The following is a 21,442-nucleotide window of genomic DNA, read 5'->3' on the forward strand; positions in this document are numbered from 1 at the left end:
CACACACACACACACACACACGCACATACAACCATGACATACTACAATGGACCTAGGATATTCAAAGCCTGCATCAGAAATTACAGGGTTGAAGTCAAGCCACACAGTAACAAGGCAATGAGTCCAGGGGAACATAAAAATAATTCAAAGCTGCTATTTTCACTTAAGGCAAGATGAAAGAGAACAAGCTGGGAGTGCCACTGAGGTACTTTAGATGAGAGTAATTTAGACATTGGGAAGAAATTTCCTTGCTGAAGTGACAAAACATCACCATAAATTGCCAAGTAAATGTGTAATGATATTCAAAACAGGGCCAAGCAGTTATTTTTCTTGGGTTGGTCTGAGGCAGAGCTAGTCAAGCGATTTTAATCCAAGGGCCAACTCTGTGCCACTACCTGGAGCTGCCAGGAATACTGACGTGAGAAGAATTCCAACTGACCTGATCTGTCACGCTGGATCCAGGAACTGTGCCTGCACCCGTGTGGTCCCAGATGTTGGGGGGTGCCCAGAGGTGAAGGAATGAAACCACACAATCTTGAGTCTTACATTTTGCTTCTAGGATTCTCTGGGCATTAACGGTCAAGAATATGTGCATCAGAGAAACAAAAAGTAAAATTCATAATATTTAAATGTGTATTATATATTATATTAAATCTATACTTTGTATAAATATTAAACCTTATAATCGGGCACCTGGGTGGCTCAGTCCATTAAGCATCCAACTTTGGCTCAGGTCATGATCTCACAATTGTGAGTTCATGCCCGGCATCAGGCTCTGTGCTGACAGCTCAGAGCCTGGAGCCTGCTTCAGATACTGTGTCTCCCTCTCTCTCTGCCCCTCCCCTACTCACGCTCTCTCTCTGTCTCTCAAAAAATGAATAAACATTAAAAAAAATTTTAAACCTTATAATAATATGAGATGGGTTATAATTGGTTCAGTCATTTGGATAACTATTTAGCAAGGGTATCCAACATTTTTTTATAATTTTAAGTTTTTTATTTTAATTCCAGTCTAGTTAACATACAGTGTTCTATTAGTTTCAGGTGTGAAGGGTATCCAACATTTAAATGCAAATCCCCATTGAGCCAGTAATCTCACTGATAGGGTTGTATACTTGCATGTGTGTAAGTACATATTCAAAAGTATGCCTTGAAACATTATTTGTGAAAACAAAAATAAAAACCAGCCTGAGTGTCTATCCCTCAGAAGCTGACATAAGACATGGTACACCACTGGGATAGGCTAACCCTGAAATCATTTACAAGAGTGCACGCCATCTATATGCCCTTGCTGCAGGAAGATCCCCATGCTGCTATCAAATGAACAAAGAAAAGTTCAGAACAGGATTTGTGCTTGTCCCATTTGTGCCTACATGGGCAAAAACTAAATATACAGGTGTAAATTCTGATGGAGACTGCTAGTGGGCCACTAAAACCTGTTACTCCTTCTTCCTGGGCATGTGACTAGACCACACTCCCAACCTCCCTTGCAGAGAGGTGGCTTGCAGGACACAAACATGCTGGTGACTCAGCTCCAACCTTGAAGATAGAAGGAACCTGGCAGAACTACCTGCCAATCAGGAAAACTCCCATTTTCTTTGCAGTCTCTAGATTACAGTTAGGTCTCTGTTCTGCAGCCAATCTTTACCATAGTATTGGCATGTAAGTATGAATACAGCTATGATTTGTCTATATTTTCTGGAAGGAATCTCAAGACATTTTAATTTTCTTTTAAACATTTATTTTTGAAAAACAGACACAGAGCACTACTTGGGGAGGGGCAGAGAGAGAGGGAGATACAGAATCTGAAGCAGGTTCCAAGCTCTGAGCTGTCAGCACAGATCTCAATGCGGGGCTCGAATTTGTGAACTGTGAGATCATGACCTGAGCCGAAGTCGGACACTTAACTGACTGAGCCACCCAGGTGCCCCTCAAGACATTTTTAATACTGGTGACCTTCACAGAGCAGCATAAAGTAAGGGCAGGGCTGGGAAGAGGACATTATTTTGTGTGTGTGCCTTTCTGTACTGCTTGAGTTTTCTAATTTTATGCCTGCATTACTTTTATCTTTAACAGGAATTATCTGGACAAAGAAATGATGGACTTTTGCTGTTTTCTTCTTTATATCTCTTTAAATTGAAAAAATACACTTAAACAACATTAGCCATCAAAGAAATGCAAATTAAAACCAGAATGAGACATCGCCAACCAGCTATTAGAATAGCTATAATAAAAAATAGTGACTCCACCAAATGCTGGAGAGCATATGAAGAAAATGAATTTACTTCTCTATTGCTGGTGGGCAAGGTACAGTCACTGGGAAATAGTTCAGCAGTTTCTTAAAAACAAAACAAAACAAAACAGAACAGAACAAAACCAGAGGCTCCTGGGTGGCTCAGTTGGTTAAGTATCTGACTTTGGCTCAGATCATGATCTTGCTATTCATGAGTTCAAGCCCCATGTCAGGCTTTGTGTTGACAGCTCAGACCCTGCAGCCTGCTTCAGATTCTGTGTCTCCCTCTCTCTCTCTCTGCCCCTCCCCTGCACTCTCTCTGTCTCTCTCAAAAATAAATAAAAACATTTTTAAAACACTAAAAAAACTAATCATGCAACTACCATACCACCCAGCAACTGTACCCTGGAGCATTTATCGCAGAAAAATAGAAACTTCTATTCACACAAAAACTTATATACAAATATTTATAGCAACTTTATTCGTATTGCCAAAAACCGGAAACAACCTAACTTAGATGCCCCTTCAGTAGATGAACAGTTAGACAAACTGGTACATTCATACCATGGAATACTTCTCAGCCATAAAAAGGAACAAACTATTGATACCAGAACCCAGATGGATTTCTAGAGAACTGTGCTGAGTGGAGGGGGGAAAAGCAAAGCCAATCCAAAAAGGTTTCATAGCACATGATTCCATTTATATGAGATTTTTGAAATAACAAAATTATAGAAACAAGGGCAGATTAGTGATTGCCAGGGGTTAAGGATGAAGTGGGGCATTTGTGTGGAGTGGGTGGGTGCTGCGTGGCGCTTAGCTGGGTCCAAGGTCAACTGGGAAGTGATAGGGACTGGCCATGTTTGGGGCCAGGTGGGCAGCTTTTGGTCTGGCACAGCAGTCACACATGCTCCTTTAGGGAGCCCCGCCTGTGACTGGGCAGTGCTTCCAGGAACCCTGAATGGCTGGAGCCCTGGGAGGCAGTAAATATGTTGCCTTTGATGTAAGCATATTTGGTTGTTTGTAATTATTGGGATTTTCTCCAGTAACTGGAGGTAGATGAAGACTACAGCTCTCCTCCCCCACAACCCAGCCAGCAGATGATGAGTTACAAAATGCAAGCAAGCCTCCAACCAAATTCCACCACACAGAAACATTTACTAGGAAGCCAGCATCAAAACAGTCATGAACCTGTTCTTATAGATCAGTGGATCCCAGCTCTCTGTTCCTTAGGCATTCTATGAATGCCTTGCATGAAGTTCTTCCCAGGGGAACATGACAATGTGCTGGGACAGAATACAGTCAGCCTTCTAGTGGAGTCAGGAATCCTCCACTAAGTGGTAGGACAAGGGACCAAATCAGTTCAAGGCCTAGGGCCTACTCTGCCTCACTCACGGATACAACATCTCTGTTCCTACAAAAGTGGAAGTGCCTGTACAATATTTCTAGCCAATTCACCTATCTTCAACTGTATTTCTTCAGGAAGCTCTTTGTAACATCTGTTAGGCTAAGGGGAAAACCATCTAATGAAAGTCCTGTTAACTTAAGCATAGATGTAGATGAACTTTGATTTAGCATCTTTAAAAATTAACTAAAGACTGGATTTAGCTACAGTCCTGGCCAGAAACAGCACTGTCAAATTGGATAACTTTAAGAGAGTTTAATTAAAGAATGTTTTACAAAGTATAAGTATGGCATAGAGAAACCACAATACTCTGGGGCTAATAACAGCAGAGCCTCTTTCCCCTGTGTGCCCCAAAGAGTTAGGGAATGAAGAGTCACCAGAATGGGAGAAGACAGCTGTGTGGAACAGATCACCTGACAGAGCTACACCTGCAGCAGAGGGATATAGCTAGCCCTCTAGACCCACAGGGAGACAGCTGGAAAAGAACTCCACCTGACTCTCCTCTCCCTGTCTTATCTGTTGCCAGTGTCTCCCACTGGCCAAACCCACCTGAAACCAGAGGCCAACTGAGCCCGTTGGTGCTGGTCAGCCTCCTGGGGCACAGAACAGGGTGAGAAAAGGCAGAGGGTAGGTCTGGAGGGGCAGAAAGTAACCCAACACACACCACCTTTAGTTTTAACTGATAACCAACCACTGCAGAAATATGGACTAAAACTCACCTAACTTAAACATAAATTTACCATACGACCCAGCAATTCCACTCCTAGGTAATCTACCCAAGAAAAAGGGAAACCTGTATTCACACAAAAACTTGCATATGAATACTCACAGCAGCATTATTATACAGACTGTCCCTGACTGTTCAACTTAGGATTTAACAACTTTATAACGGTGCAAGAGCAATACATACTTTGAATTTTGAATTTTGATCCTTTCCCAGGTGAGTGATATGTCATCCAATCCTCTCCCATGATGCTGGGCAGAGGCAGCTCCCAGTCAGCCAGAGATCATGAGGGTGAATGACCCCTACACTAACAACCACTCTGTATCCACACAACCATTCTGTTTTTCACTTTCAGTCCAGCACTCCATAAATTACATAAGATGGTCAATACTTTATCATAAAATACGCTTTGCTTTAGATGATTTTGCCCAACCACAGGCTAACGTAAATGTTCTGAGCTCATTTAAGGTAGCCTAGGCTAAGCTATGATGTTTAGTAGGTTAGGGTTATTAAATGCATTTACTACTTATTGTATTTTCAACTTACAATGGGTTTGTAGGGATTTAATCCCATTGTAAGTTAAGAAAGATCAATATAACCAAACAATGGGAATCCAAGCATTCATCAACTGGTAAGTGAGTAAACAAATGGTGGTATATCCATACAATACAATATTATCCTGCAGTAAAAATGAAAACACCACCAACACATAACAACACTGATAAATCTCAAAAACATAACGCTAAGTGAAAGAAGCCAGTCATATTGTGTGGTAGCATTTATACAAAATGTTCAAAAAGCTCAGTAGCAGCCCACAGCTGGGATGGAAATAGGGGATTAAGTGTAACAAGGCAGGAGGGATCTTATTAGAATCTTACTAGGGTGATGGAAATGTTCTACAACTGGATGGTGATGATGGTGAACAACTTGGTTAATTCACTAAAAATCATTCAATTGTACACTTAAAACAGGTGGGTTTTATGGTGTGTGAATTAAATCTTAAGAAGCTGTTTAAAATAAAAAACTGACCCACATGCCTATCATATTATCAATTCTAAAGTATTTTATTTTTTAAATGTTTATTTATTAGTTTTGAGAGAGAGAGAGAATGAGAGGGGTAGGGGAGGAAAGGGCAGTGAGAGAGAGAGAGAGTGAGAGAATCCCAAGGCTCCACACTATCAGTGCAGAGCCCAACACAGGGCTCAAACCCATGAACTGTGACATCATGACTTGAGCCAAAACCAAGAGAGTCAGATGTTTAACTAACTGGGCCACCCAGGCACCCCTATGCTAAAGTACTTTAAAGTAAATTTACATTCACTTTAACCTATGATCTCAAGCCATAAAGTATCATCACAAGTCCTACCCCTGGCCTGGAATCTGTACAATGAGGAGTCACTTTATAAAAAGATAATCAAGATCCAGACATATAAAAAAAGATAATGAAGGGTGATCCTCTACATCTAGTGTTCACTTTAAATAGTCAATTTCTTTATACATTTACACATGACGTACAGAAAAAGTATATTTACTGATGGTTTGTCTGGAACACAGCTATTATTTAAAAGGAAAAGACACAGAAAATCTCTCAAAGACATTGATGTCAATTTTGGCTCACTCTAGATAAAGCTCCATTCTGGCCAGACTGAGCAAAGGAGGGGAAAGTGGAAATGAGGTTCTCTAAAACAAAACATCTTCAGCTGTGCATGTCTCATGCTTTCCTCAAAAAATAAGAAACAACCACCACAGAAAAAACAAGTTAAGAAGGTGACCCCTAAGGTAAACTATGGGCTCTGGGTGGTAATGAAGTCATCAGGTGGGTTCGTCCATTGTAACAATGTCCCACTCTGGTGGAGTGTATGTCAACAGTGTGGTGGCTGCACATGTTTGGGGTTAGGAGATATATAGGAACTCTCTGTGCCTTCCACTCAATTTTGTGGTCAGCCTTAAACTGTCCTTAAAAAGTAAGTCTTTAAAATTTTTAAAATAAATGGAAAATAAAAAGATTGAAAAATAAAAACCAAGGACTGTCCCATTTCAAGACTGACTCTGCTAGAAAACAATAGATGTTGACAAGGAAGTAGAGACAGGGGAAGCCTCTTACCCTGTTGGTGAGAATACAAACTGGTGCAGCCACTCTGGAAAACAGTATGCAAGTTCCTCAAAAAAGTCAAAAATAGAACTACCTTATGATCCAGCAATTGCACTACTACTATTTACCCAAAGGATACAAAATGCATATTCAAAGGGATACATGCACCCCAATGTTTATAGCAGCACTATCAACAATAGCCAAACTATAGAAAGATCCCAAATCTCCATTGTCTGATGAATGGATAAAGAAGATGTATATATATATACATATATATAGAAGATATATGTATATCTTCTATACATATAGAAGATGTATATAATATATACATATATATAGAAGATATAGAAGATGTATATATATATACGTGTATATATATATACATATATATATATATATATATACAATGAACTCTTACCATTTGCAACAACGTAGATGGAACTAGAATGTATTATGCTAAGTGAAATAGGTCAGTCAGAGAAAGACAAATATCATATGACTTCACTCATATATGGAATTTAGGAAACAAAACAGGTGATTATATGGGAAGAGGGGAAGGAAAGAGAGAGGAAAGTAAACCATAAGAGACTCTTAAATATAGAGAACAAACTGAGGATGATGGAGGGAGGTGGGTGGGGGATGGGCCAAATGGGTGATGGGAATTAAGGAGGGCACTTGCTGCAATGAGCACTGGGTGTTATATGTAAGTGATGAACCACTGGGTTCTACTCCTGAAACCAATATTACACTGTATGTTAACTGACTGGAATTTGAATAAAAAATAGGGAGAAAAAAGAGAGAGAGAGAGAGAGAGAGAGAGAGAGGAGGGAGATTTCAAAGTGCTCAGGAAGAAAGAAAGAAAGAAAGAAAGGCCGGCTTTGTCAGTGATATCCCAGAGTTTTCTCTCTTCCTGTGGAAAACAACCCCCTCCCTCCCCACCTCCAACCCTCATTTTGAGCCTTGGAATCCATCAGAATGGTGGCCAAAGAATTAAGCACCTTTGTCTCACAATTCATTTCATCAGCCTCCTGAAGAGAAGATTGTCCATTAAATGGAAAACAATTTGCATTTTTTAGCACAAAGGATGCTTGCTTCCTGGTGGGCTTCCAGCCTCTCCAGAATTGTGCCATTTCTCTCAAGAGCCACAGACATTTTAAAGGTTCTATGTGAAGTGGTGTGGGCCAGGAGAGGGAGGGAGAGGGCAGAAAACACATATTTGTCTGGGACAGCATTGTTCCCTTTGTCCACTCGAGCAGGGCTCAATTTTATTTCCAGAATGTCCAGGCTGACAGGCTCCATATGTGGGTTTTGCCTCTTTCCCTTCAGGGAGGTAAGCCACAGAAGCCCTCCCTTTCCCAGAATGCACTGTGGCACCGTGCTAAAGAAGAAGGGCTGCTGCTGAGAAGAATGTGCCCCTTTCCTTCTTTATGTTAGGGCCTGCCTCAGGGAAGGTACTTGTTGCTGCTAATCTCTAACAGGTGGTGGGAACACAGAGAAAACAAGGCTTCCTCTGTATGGCAATGAATAAAAGAAATTCAGGTGCTTAAAGAGCAAAAATGGTGTGAAGACAGGGTGAAGCAGTGGCCTCAGAAGGGTGGAAGAGTAGACCCCTCTCCTGCTTCCTCCCCCTGCCCATCCTCACCACAATTGTTTTCCACCTTGTTCCAGTACTGCTCAAGATTCCTTTAGCAGGAGGCAAAGCTTCTCTTGCCACACTAAATATAAATACAGATTAGGTTAAAATGTAATATAGAATAGGCTTCCAGGAAAATGGAGAAGTACTTTTCCCCACTCCTACCATGATATGCAATTAAATTATGCAACCTGGACATAATACATAAAATAAACATAAAAAGATTCCAAAAGATAGGGAGATCAGCTAGGGGCCTCAAGACCCAAGAAATAAAATAGTGGTGATTTCCTGGGTTTTCTTTTTGCCTCACATATTCCAAACTTATTGGTGGAAAAATTGGCAATTCAGAAACACCACAGGTGCAGACCTAAAAAGTCCCAACAAAAGCCTGCTCTCTCTAACCAAAGGACCAGAAAAGACACAACTTAGTAAGGCAGAAAACTTTAAAAAGAACAGCTTTACTCAAGGCAAACAGCTCAAAAAAAAAAAAAAATCTGTGGTCCCACCCCCACCCCCAAAGGCTGAGTCAGGAACTGAGACTTCCACCCTGTGAGACTGCTGGAACAAGTGTCCCTACCCCCTACCAGGCTGGCATCAGAGAAGGCTGAGTAGAGAGACAGGACATTCATCCCAGCCACCCCTTCCCATGTCAGCAGACCTGAACTCTACTTCCACCTGGCAGTGCCAAGGCCCTCCATCCCTTCTCTCCTCTCCCTTCCTGGGATAGTAAGAGAGGAAGCCTAGCGGAGGGCCAGGGCTTTCATTACCACCCCAATGGTATTGAAGCCATCTCCTCCAATTACCATTGGCAGCCTCTTGGAGAGCAGGAAGGAGGCATTCTTGCCTCTCCCACACAGAGTGCCTAGCGGGGAGCCAGTACCCCCACCCCCACCCAGCAGTAACAAGGAGGCAGCACCCTCTAATGGAGGCCAAGTGCAAAGCCTGTGGGGCTTCTACCTTACCTGGTAGGAACATGTTGGCACCTCTCCTCCCCCTGCTGAAGCAGTGTTGGTATAGACCCCAAATAGATTTAAACAAGATTCAGAGTCTCATAACAAAATACCAAAAATGTCCACAATTCAAAAGTCAGTCATCATACCAAGAACCAGGAAGATCTCAACTTGATGAAATAAAAACAATCAACAGATACTCACATCATGATGACACAAACATTAGAATTCTGACTAGGATTTTAAAGCAGCTATCATAAGAATGCTTTAACAAGCAATTACAAATACTTTTAAAACAAATGAGAAAAGAGAAAGTTTTCATAAAGATATAGAGGATATAAAGAAAAGCCAAATGGAAATTTTAAGGCTGAAAAATAAAATAAATGAAATTAAGAACTTGATAGATGGGCTCAGTAGCTGAATGGAAGGAACCAAGGAAAGAATCATGAACTTAAAGATAAAATAATAGAAATTACCCACTCTAAGCAACAGAGAAAAAAGTACAGTGAAGAAAAATGAACAGCATCTCAGAAACCCATTGGACTATAAGAATCTAACATCCATGTGATTGAAGTCCCAGAAAAAGAGAAGAAACCTGGGCAGAAAAAAAATATTCAAAGAAATAGTGAGTGAATTCAAGAGTCTGAGAGAACCTCAAGCAAAATAAATGCAAAGAAATCCACTCCAAGAAACATCATAACTAAACTTCTGAAAACTAAAGACAAGGGAAAAAATCTTGAGAACAGTGAGTGAGCAAACCTTACTTATGGGGAAAAAACAATTCAAATTACATTCATTCACCAGAAACCAGATAGGCAAGAAGGAAGTGGCACAATATTTTTCGAGTGCTGAAAGCAAAGGACTATCAATCCTAAATCCTATACCCAGCAAAATTATCCTTCAGGAATGAAGGGGAAATCAAGACATTCTCTGATAAAGGAAAACAAAGAGACCTACCCTAAAAGAATAGCTAAACGTAGTTCTCTAAACAGAAAGGAAATGACTAAAGAAAGAATCTTGGAACACCAAGGGGAATGAAAGAACAATGGAAAGAGTAAAGCTATGGATAAGTACAAAAGAAAAAGTAATACATGGGAAAGGAGTAACAGTTTAAACATCTAATAATATAATGGCTAACATTAGAGAGCTTACTCTAGGCAAAGCATTTTGTTCACCTTATCCCATTAAACCTTTCCAAAAGCCCCAGTGGAATTACCACCACCTCCAGTTTATTAATGTGGAAATTCTGCAGTAAGCATATGGAGTAGCATTTGAACACACAAATGTCTTGGGCTCTTAACCCTTGTGGTCAGTCTGCAGCATCCTGGACTCTGAACTGCTTTCCTTGGAGAATTTTAGCAGGAAGACATGAACAGCCTCTCTGGAAGGCAAAAAGCCTGAATGAAGGAGAAGTAGGGATCCCAGAAAATTGTTTAACACAGACTTAGGAAAAGAACAAAAGGAAACAAAGAAAAAGACTCTACAAGAAAGAGAAAAGCAAGAATTAGTATGTAACAGAAACAATTTAGAACTTCAGAGGTATCTTTTGTGCTAGTAAAGACACAAAAGCCCAGAAAGGATGGGCAACTTGTCCAAAATCTCCAGACAGTTAGTGCCACATTGAAGACAGGAACCCACAGCTCCTGACCTCCAGGCCATTGTTTTTGGAAACAGTAAAGAAACAAATGGCTAAGGAGGACATGGTCTCCTCTAAGTCGAAAGAAAGGTATCTGAGTCTTAAGACATCAAGGAGACCATTAGGTCAGCATGAATTTCAGGAAAGAATCTGGAAAATCATGAAGAAAGCACCTGGATTTCAAAGCAATCCAGAAAACTGAGAGGTAAGGCCATGGATCTTTTGGATGAGGGATTAGGCCCTTTCCAGAAACCTGGTCGAAGGTAGGCAGTAGTTATATAACAGGTGATATAGTTCTAATGCAAATAGCTAGAAAAGCTTTCCTTCTGATTTTTGGGTAAGGAAGACACAAGGCTTTGGAAAGTGGTGGCTTATCGGTCTCCCCAAACTCCACACTCAAATATGACCACCCACCTACTGAGTGTTGGGCACTACCGATCATCAGAAAGTTGCTATGTACAAATTAGGATAAGAGCAAAGAACCCTTTAGCTCAAAAAAACAGAGTTGAAGCAGAATGTCAGTACCAAAGAGATGATCATTGGAGGATAGGGGACAGACCTGAAAGAGTGCTAGAAGCTTTTTCAACTGGCATGATTTAGGTTTGTTGACATTTTAAAAGTTTCTATCAAGTGCCTCCGATACACGTTGTACTGTCCATTTCACACAAGATGGTTAGGCGTCTATCAGGACACAGGCCTTTGGGGACCAGAAGACACATGCGTACTGCACTGTTGTTGAATGTGGTTTTTGTAACTGAGTGCTTTTGTTATATTTTTAAGATGTTATTGGTTTTTTTCATCCTCATAATTTCCAGGATTCTTTCTGTTTCTTCCGTTGTATTTTACATGGTTCTAGGGGTCGGTGTAATAGTCATGACGAAGAAATAAAATAATAGGAATTCCAGAAAACAATATTTCATTAATAAAAATGTGGAATTTGTAAGAATAATAATCATAACAACAATGACAACATATGCTGTAAGTACATTTTTTAAAAGTATAACTACCCCTATATCTGTCTATCTGCAGATAAACAAGAAGCCTGAAAGGAAATACTCAGAGACACTAATCATATTCCAGTGACTCTCAGCCCTAACAGATCCTCTCTTTGTATAATATTTTATAATGCCCATTAATCTTCTGGAAATGAAAGTTATAGATAATATGTCCTTCCTACACAAATAATTTTTTAAAAATCAATATATGCCCCAGCTACAACATAAGGATAAGTAATAGGAAAGTAGTTCATAGTTTTAATTGTATTTGGGTATATAAATTCTTATGGTACAATTACACTAGAAAACAACAATGCCCCCATGAATTCCTAAAACAACTCCTAAGGGGTGATACTGGTACCACTGAGTATCATAGTGTTTTTAAAAAAGGTATCCAGAGGGTGAGATTATGATTTTTAAATTTTCTTTTTTATCAAAAATATTTTCCTTCATAAATGAATGTCTATTGCTTTTGTAAGCAGAAAACTAGAGTTTGGGGTGAGGGGGTCACGTGATCATGATATGTTCAACTCAAGGGAAGGGGAAATTCTCCAGGAACACAACTTACCTCAAATGAATAAGCTTTCCCAATCCCATCTCCCGCTCCAGTGATCACTGCAAAAAGAAGAAATGGTCTTAAAGGGCAGAATTAATCTTTAAAATGCTCTCTCTCACTGGCTACTTTTTTTTGCAGGCTTACTGCCTAAGGCACAGTATTTCAAAGCAGCGCCCTTTCACTCTACAGCACTACTCCACTCAACTCTGGAGCTTCCAGCCCCGACTCCCCTCACTAAACGTTCAAAATGAAGCTTTTTTTTCTTGGAGGTGTTGGTGAGGCTGTGGAAGACACCCTCCAAAACGAAACAAAGAACCTCAGCCAGGGAACATTTCGCTCAGACCCCGAACAGTGTGCCCTATTATCTCTCTACCCACACACCCAACTATCACTGTAAGACATTTCAAGGTTCTTCCTAAAAGTGGAGTTCTTCCCTCTTCCCATCCCACCCCCCACAGGAGAACAGTACTCAAAGCCCATGGGAGATAAGAAACTGAACAAAGAGGAAAACACAGAAATGCAAAAAGAGGATGCGATGACATAAAGAGACCTGAAGACTCTGCATTCCCTGTATCTATTGATTAACATATAACAATCAGATGGACCTTCTAGTCCTTTTATGTCCAACATTACACACTTATTTCATGACTAAGCTCTAGGGTAAACCTCAGTCGAGTGCATGTCATGATTTCAAACTGTTCAGTATATGCATATCTGCAATTCACCTTTGCACAACAATCGAAGGGTATGCTTTCCAAAAGTATGAAGAGAAGATACATTTAGTTTATTGAAAAGTAAGGACCAGCCAAGCTGTACAAGCTTCCAGAAACACATTGGCAGTGCATGCTCCTTTTCATAACTGCTAATGGTTTAATCTGCTCACTTGGGTACTTTAAGGTGAATCCATGCATATTACCTGCTCCTCTTGGTACAGGTGCTATGCTCAGGGTGAACTTCTGCTTCCCCTTCCTCACCGTTTTGGGAATCTTCAAAATCACCCAATACAAGGTCTGTACTATAGTTAAGATAATAACATCAATAAATGGCTGGTCTCTAGTGAGGGCTTACTTTCTGCCATGCACTGTTGCAAGTGTTGCAAGTGTTTGCAAGTGTTTAGCTAAAACACTAAAACAGTAAAACACTAAAACACTTAAATCATCTCATTTAATATTCAAAACAAACTCATAATGCATGGACCATTATTTTCCTCAGTTGATAGAGGAGAAAGCTGAGAGAAAGTAACTCAGTCAAGGTCACGTTGCTAAAAATGATGACAACAGGGTGTGAAACCTGCCTATCTGAATTTGGGGCCACAAGTCTATAAAGATACACCAGTGACATAATTTTCTAATCAGTCACAGAGTTCTGAAGAGTTGAAATTTTTGGTCTTTAGTCATTGGATTTTCTTCTCATTCCCCTTCTTGCTCTTGTTCTGTCTTCTCTCCCAGATATCTGCCTATGCCCAAGGACATTTTACTCTTGCTAGTGATAACTCTATTCAATATTGACTCAAAGGACAGATTAAGATTATGAGTTTTTTAAGTTTATTTATTTTGAGAGAGACAGAGAGAGTGCAAGTGGCAGAGAGGCAGAGAGAGAGAGAGGGTCAGTGAGCAGAGGGTCACTGACAGGGTCAGTGAGCAGAGCCCGATGTGGGGCTCGAACTCACGAAATCGTAAGACCGTGACCTGAGGGACGCATAACTGACTGAGCCATCCAGGCACCCCAAGATTATGGTTTTTTTCAGTGTGAACCAACAACTACTCTGGTCTCTGACCCCATGTGAACTTTTTTTGGAGTGTGTATTCTCAGAAGGGCTTGGCCCTGCATTGACGGGCAGCCATTGTGCAGAGTTCTAAGCACCACCCTACCCCCATCCACCTGCCAAGCGCGTGGGCATTGGGAATCTGTGTGAAGTAGGACGTTTGGATCCAGAACACTCAAGTTCAAGCTATTTAGCAAGTTCTCTGGAGATAGCATACTGCCCCAAGAGCGAAGGAGTGTTCACCAACACACACACAAACACACATTTCAAATATAACATGCAACAGTTAAAAACCCATTTTTCATTCCAAACAATTTTCATATGGTAATGTTTTTATCTGTGTTGCTTAGGTTGTATGGTTGTCAGCTTTAGCAAATAAAGATACAGCATGCCCAACTAAATTTAAATTTCAGGTAAACAAAAAGTAATTTTTTAGTATACGTATGTCCCACATAATATTTGCGATGTCATATACTAAAAAATTATTCCTTGTTTATCTGAAATTCAAATTTAACTCAGTATCCTATATTTTATCTGGCAGCCCTATAAGGTTGTTTGTAATCTCTCCTATTTAGCCTAGCATGGTACTTTTAAAGCTGCTTAAATTCTTTTTTTTTTTTAAGTCACTAGATTTCTTGGATTTCTTCATGTAACCTTAGCACTTCATTCAAGGAGTTGCTGAAACCATGCCTCCTGCTTTTCACCTTAAGCCCAGTCATGGGGCTGAAAGTCTGCGTGGTAGTTCCAGAAGGCAAATCCCATTAGTAGGCAGTGATTAATCTATTTGGGACACAAACCAGACCCAGATTCCATATCTAACCATCTCAAAAATGTGTCCCTATAGGGATCTTTGTTACTTTGATTTTGTAATACCTTCACTTCATGAAAAGGTTCAGAGAAATGTTTTTAAATAAAGTGAATTAAAACTATTTGTATTTCCGATTTTGAAACACCCTTCCACAAAGTGGCAGTACCCAAGGCCTTCAAAAATCTGTAGAAAAGGATGCAGAAATTTCTGTCAAATTTGTTATTTATATCACCAGAAACTCCAAAAAAGGAGCCAACCAACTAGTAAGGTTGAGAGGGCAAGCACAGAGGCAAGAATTGAGTGGCATTCTTCCAGCTAATTCTCCTCATGCCCCACATCTGGTTTTTTAAGGAATTCCAATTTCACTCCTGCTTTCCAGGCACCCAAATAAAAGTCACTCAAAGGCAGTATATCTTTGCTCTCAAAAGCAAAAGATGCAGTTTATGTTTTGAGACGTAGATAATAATAAGCAGGAACAACAAGAAACAAGAGATGGAAAGCTGTTTTTACCTGCCCATTGTCCCATTGACTTCAAGAAAGACCTTGGCAAAACTTTCCAGAAGTGCAGAAAAATACATTTGGAGAATCTCACACACTTCACCAGGTACACCAGGCACGCCAGCAGCCCTACAAAAATGAAGAACTGCTCCAGAGCTACCTCCATGACTGCACTGGACCAGCTTCAGACCTGGCCTGGCCCCTCCACAGCCCTCCGAGGGCGTGGCTGCTCCGGAGGCGTGTCAGTCACCCTTTGGAGTTACCAGCTGCATTCCACTGTGTGGAGACATTTAGATTAGAGTAACTTCTTTACACAATCCTCTGATTCACAGGCTTTGGAATAGAGTATTCTTTCTAATATTTTTGACAGCATCGTTGGGCTTTTGTGACCATGGGGGAGCTGGTGAAAAAGCAAAAGGACATGAAGAAAGATAAAGCCCAAAGAAAAATGGCCGCCCAGGTTCTCTCCCGGAATTTGGAAGCTAAAAATGCATGCTAAGAAGGATACAGAATCCTGGAAGTCATACATTTATTTATTCAACAAATATTTACTGACTGCCTACCAGGTAGCATTGCTGTTCAAGGTATTGGGAATACATAATAATAAACAAGACCATGTCACTGTCGTGGGGGAGCTGAGATTCTAGTAAGGGAGACAGACAATATGCAAATAAGTAAGATAATGTCAGATATCAGTGCCATGAATAAGTGCTATTGAGTGACCTGTTCAAGCGACTAGTGGACAATTACTTTAGAGAGTGTGTTCAGGAAGGGATCCTATGGAGAAGCAGCATTTAGAGCTGAAATTTGAATTAAGAGACAGAGCTAGCCCTATGAAGATGAGGTTCCCCATCCAGGCTGAAGGAACAGCTAGCACAAATGCCCCGAGAGAGATCCATGTATTTGAGGAATAAATAACACTACATAGCAGAAGGAATGGTCTGTAGAGAGCAGAGAAAGAGTCAAGTAAGGTGGAGGCCTGGGGAGGAGCCAGATCCTCTAGGTGAGGAGTTTGGACTTTAGTCTATAAGCAACAGGAAGCCAACTGAAGAGGCTCAGGCAATAGAGTCATATAACTTGAATCATGCTTTTGGAAGGTCAGTCTGGATGCTAACAGATCATGACCTTTTGAGGGTGGGAATGGAGGGTGAGAAAGACAACCAAAGCAGGGGGTGTGAGGAGACAATGGCAGCCATCCAAGAAGACTGTCCCAAAGCTCAGACCTTGACCCTCTTCTCTTTCCTATCCATGCTCACTCATTTGGTGACATTACCTGACTTTTAAGTCAGCACTTTAAGTCAATTGCTTGACTTTAAGGACTTTAAGAACTCTCTCTATGTTGAGGACCTCCAAACGTATAATTTCAATGGTAACCCAGGCTGGTCATCCAGACTTGCATATCTAACTGCCTACTTAACACCTTCATTTGAATGCCTAAAAGGCATCTCAAATTTAATGTATATAAAACTGGCTTCTAAGATTATCTCCAAATGTGAAAACTGCTCCTTTTTCAGACTTTCCTATCTCAGAGAATGGTAATTCTCATCTTCCAGCTATTCAGATGAGAAATCTTGGAGATTTCCTTGACTCCTCTTTCTCTCACATACCGCAGCCAGTCTGTCTCCTATTGACGAAGACTGGATTTGTTTTCAGTTTTAGATTATGCTGAACAACACTGCTGTTGATATTCTTGTGTATCTACGTTATTATACATGTGGAAGTTCCTCCCTGTCTCTGTCTCTGTCTCTCTTTGTCATATGCACACACGCACACTCACACACATGATTTCTGGGTCCCACATGTTATATATATGTACAACTTCAATTCTACTAGTATATTGGTCAGATCCACTCAGAAGACACAAACCACACAGCAGTTTGAACAGGGACTATTAAATTATTAACTATTTATAGGGAATTAGCTACTACAAGGTCACATAAAAGAACTCAAAGGAGTCTAGGGCTAAAGGAAAGTATCTAAGAAACAAACAAATGTGAACCCAAGGCTGGGTTTCAGACCTCACCGGAAAGAGTGTGATTGCAGCCAACTGGATGGTGAAGAAGTTCTCTGGGTTGCCTGAGACAGAGCCCTTCACAGTCAGGAGGATAAGACTGGTTGGCAGGGAATTGCTGCCTGAGACTGGAAATCCCCATGGAGATATTGACAAATGTGAGGGTGCTGTAGAACTCACTGAAGTGAGCCCTACGGTGACTCAATTTAGGAAGAATTGACATTTTTGCAATATTGAGTCTTTCAACTATAAACATGGTCTATGTCTCCTTTTAGGTCTTCTTATTGTCCTTCTTAATGTTGCTCAATAATTTTTTATAATTGCTCCTAAAATTCTTGCAATCGTAAAAGTTTATATTAAGACAAATATCAAAAACATACAAAAGTAGGAGACTAACTTAATGAACTCCCATTTACCCATACTTTATGAGTAACTATAATGTAACATAAGAAACTATAGCATATTAAATAAATGCCCTTTATTTACTGTGCTTTGTGTACCAGAAATTAACTGTCATTTCATTGGCCATTGTTAGTTTGTATATACCCACTTTCCTTACCCTCCTCACTCCATGACAGCAAGGACTCTTTAAAAGAATAACATAAAAGCTGGGGTGCCTGGGTGGCTCAGTCGGTTAAGCATCTGACTTCAGCTCAGGTCATGATCTTGTGGTTTGTGAGTTTGAGCCCTGCGTCAGGCTCTGTGCTGACAGCTCAGAGCCTGAAGCTTGCTTTGAATTCTGTGTCTCCCCCTGTCTCTGCCCCTCCCATGCTCATGCTCTGTCTCTCTCTCTCAATAATAAATAAACATTAAAAAAAATTTTTAAAAGAATAACATAAAAGCAATATTGTTGTTACAACTGAACAATTAATAGTAATTCTCTGGCACTATCAAATATTCAGTCAATACTTAGACATCTCTGATTGTTCATTCATATTTTTAAGTTGACTTTTGAATCAGGATTTTTCTTAAAAGCCTACACTTTACATTAAGTTGATGTGTTTCCTACAGGTACTCTCTCCCACTCTTCTTAAAAAATTCTTGGGGTGGGGCACCTGGGAGGCTCAGTTGGTTAAGCATCCGACTTTGGCTCAGGTCATGATCTCACGGTCTGTGGGCTCGAGCCCCGTGTCAGGCTCGGTGCTGACAGCTCAGAGCCTGGAGCCTGTTTCAGATTCTGTGTCTCCCTCTTTCTCTGACCCTCCCCTGTTCATGCTCTCTCTCTCTCTCTGTCTCAAAAATAAATACATGTTAAAAAAATTTTTTTTTTAAATTCTTGGGGCACCTGGTGGCTCAGTTGGTTAAGGGTCTGACTTCGGCTCAGGTCATGTTTCCCCAGTTTGTGGGTTTGAGCCCCATGGCTCTGTGCTGACAGCTCAGAGCCTGGAGCCTGCTTCAGATTCTGTGTCTCCCTCTCTTTCTGCTCCTCCCCTCCTCACACTCTGACTCTGTCTCTGTCTCTGTCTCTCTCCCTCTCTCTCAAGAATAAACATTAACAACAATTTTTTAATTATTTTACTAGCATTTACTTGTTAAAGAAATTAATTTGTTTTATTTCATAGATTATTTCACATTTTGAATTTTGCTGATTACTCTCTATGGTGTCACTTAAACATGTTCCTCTGTCCCCTATATTTCCTCTAAACTATTAGAACTAGAGCAAGGACAGCAAACTGTTTCTTTAAGAGGATAGATAGTAAAGATTTTAGGGTTAGTGGGCTGAAGGGTCTCTGTTGCAAACAAAGACCCTGGCCATTGTGGTTCAAAAGCAGTCACAGGTATTTAGTCACAAATACAATAACTATATGAATGGGTGGATCTCAAGAGTATTATGCTAAATGAAATAAGTCAGAAAACAAAAGACAAATACTGTAATATCTCTCTTACATGTGTGAATATAAATACATGTTTATAATTTATATATAAATAATGTATTAATAATTGAATAATAATATGTGAAATATATACCTATATATACACACTAAGCCCATAGATGTAAAGAACAGATTGATGGCTGCCAGAAGTAGGGGTTGAGGGATGGAAGAGATGGATAAAGTGTTTTTGTTTTTGTTTAGTTTAAATAACTTAAACCTTTTTAAAAAGAAAGTAAGAAAGGGGTTGAGGAGAGAGATGTGCAAGAATCATGTATAATCAAAATGTTCCCACCTTCTCTGAACTTCAGAAGTTATAAATGCCTAAATAACATAGTCTAAGTCTCTATTCTACTGCCATCAAGGAGTTCAGTATTTTATTTTATTTTTTTTCAATATATGAAATTTATTGTCAAATTGGTTTCCATACAACACCCAGTGCTCATCCCAAAAGGTACCCTCCTCTATACCCATCACCCCTCCCTCCCACCCCCCATCAACCCTCAGTTTGTTCTCAGTTTTTAAGAGTCTCTTATGCTTTGGCTCTAGGAGTTCAGTATTTTATTAGGTTTTTCCTCCTCAAGTAATAGTTGGGTACCCCTAAAGAAACTCTTCCCCAAATCATCTCCTTCCAGCCAGGCAATTCTATAGTCTCTGGGTCAGGACAATGCTCCTCTTCTGCTGGTCACTCCTTGCCATCCTGTTGCTTATCCAGGCTGTTGTCTCTCTGCTTCTTCCCAAGGGCAAATAAAAACATTTCATTATAAAACAGCTTAAATCTACATTTAAGGAGGAAAAAATAATGCTGTAGACCAATAATTCAGCTAGCTATATTCAATTTTTATTCCAAAACAGAATATTTAACATCTCAGTCTGAATCATTTGCATATATATATATATATATATATATATACACACACACACACACATACATACATACATACATACATATATGAATTTAATGGGAGTCAGAAGTGGTAGATGCATTAGCATTACCAAAAGATTCATCAAAATGTTGCTTCTGGAATTAAAGAACAGTCTGCACCCTAAAATACAACCTTCAAATGACAGTTCATTGTAACCCTCCAAATGACAGTATTCCAACTTGAAAAAATTTAAGACCTTGTCTCTACCAGCTATAGAGGTGGAAATGTAGACTTTGTTAATCAAAGAGAAATTTGGTAATAAGTGATGTGATCCCTGGATTTTGTTTACATGTACAGAAACAGTTATCATCAGCTTGGCTAAGCTGGAGCCAAACATATACTGAAAGAGAAGTCTAAAAGGTCCTTGGCAGAGAAACTGTGTGCTAATCTGATGACTGAAACTTCCTACCTTGAGTTAAAATGTCCATACTACCCAAATTAATCTACTGATTAATACCTGCAGCATTTTTCACAGAACCAGAACAAATAAAACTAAAATTTGTGTGGAATCACAAAAGAACCTGAATAGCCAAGGCAATCTTGAGAAAGAAGAACAAAACTGAAGTTATCACAATTTCAGACTTCAAACTATACTACAAAGCTGTAGTAATCGAAACAATATGATACTGGAACATAGATCAATGGAAGAAAACAGAGAGGCCAGAAATAAACCAACACTTATATGGTCAATTAGACTATGACAAAGGAGGCAAGAATATGCAATGGGGAAAGATAGTCTCTTCAATAAATGGTGTTGGTAAAACTGAATAGCTACATGCAAAAGAATGAGACTAGACTATTTTCTTACACCACATACAAAAATACCTAAATGTGACATCTAAATGTGAGACCTGAAACCATAAAACTCCTAGAAGGAAACATAGGCAGTCATCTTTTGGACAGCAGCTGTAGCAACATTTTCTGGATATGTTTACTCAGGTAGAGAAACAAAAGCAATAAACTATTTGGACTACACCAAAATAAAAAGCTTTTGCACACCAAAGGAAACCATCAACAAAATGAAAAGGCAGCCTAATGAATGAGAGAAGATATTTGAAAATGATATATCCAAAAGAGGTTAATATCCAAATAATATAAAGAACTTATATAACTCAACACCAAAAAAAACAAATAATCCAATTTAAAAATGGGCAGAGGACCTGAATAAACATTTTTCCAAAGAAGACATACAAATGGCCAACAGACATGTGAAAAGATGCTCAACATCACTAATCATCAGGGAAATGCAAATCAAAACCACAATAAGATATCAGCTCACACCTGTCAGAATGGTTAAAGTCAAACAGAGAGGAAATAACATATGTTGGCAAGGATGTGGAGA

The 21,442-nt window shown here is 39.8% G+C and overlaps 1 protein-coding gene across 3 annotated transcripts in view; it reads right to left on the reverse strand.

Moving 5' to 3' along the window:
- HSD17B3 (hydroxysteroid 17-beta dehydrogenase 3) overlaps positions 1–15,690 on the reverse strand; it is a 48,650-nt gene extending 32,960 nt beyond the window's left edge. For all 3 annotated transcript variants that reach the window (XM_042913629.1, XM_042913628.1, XM_042913627.1), the window contains exons 1-2: positions 15,305–15,690; positions 12,234–12,280 (exon numbers count right to left, since the gene is read on the reverse strand). In XM_042913629.1, the coding sequence (XP_042769563.1) occupies positions 12,234–12,280; positions 15,305–15,458 (201 nt within the window). In that variant the 5' untranslated portion in view covers positions 15,459–15,690. The remainder of the gene's footprint in view (positions 1–12,233; positions 12,281–15,304) is intronic.
- Between the last annotated feature and the right edge of the window lie 5,752 nt (positions 15,691–21,442).

This window comes from Panthera leo, chromosome D4, assembly GCF_018350215.1.
Source record: "Panthera leo isolate Ple1 chromosome D4, P.leo_Ple1_pat1.1, whole genome shotgun sequence".
Classification (NCBI taxonomy): Eukaryota; Metazoa; Chordata; class Mammalia; order Carnivora; family Felidae; genus Panthera; species Panthera leo.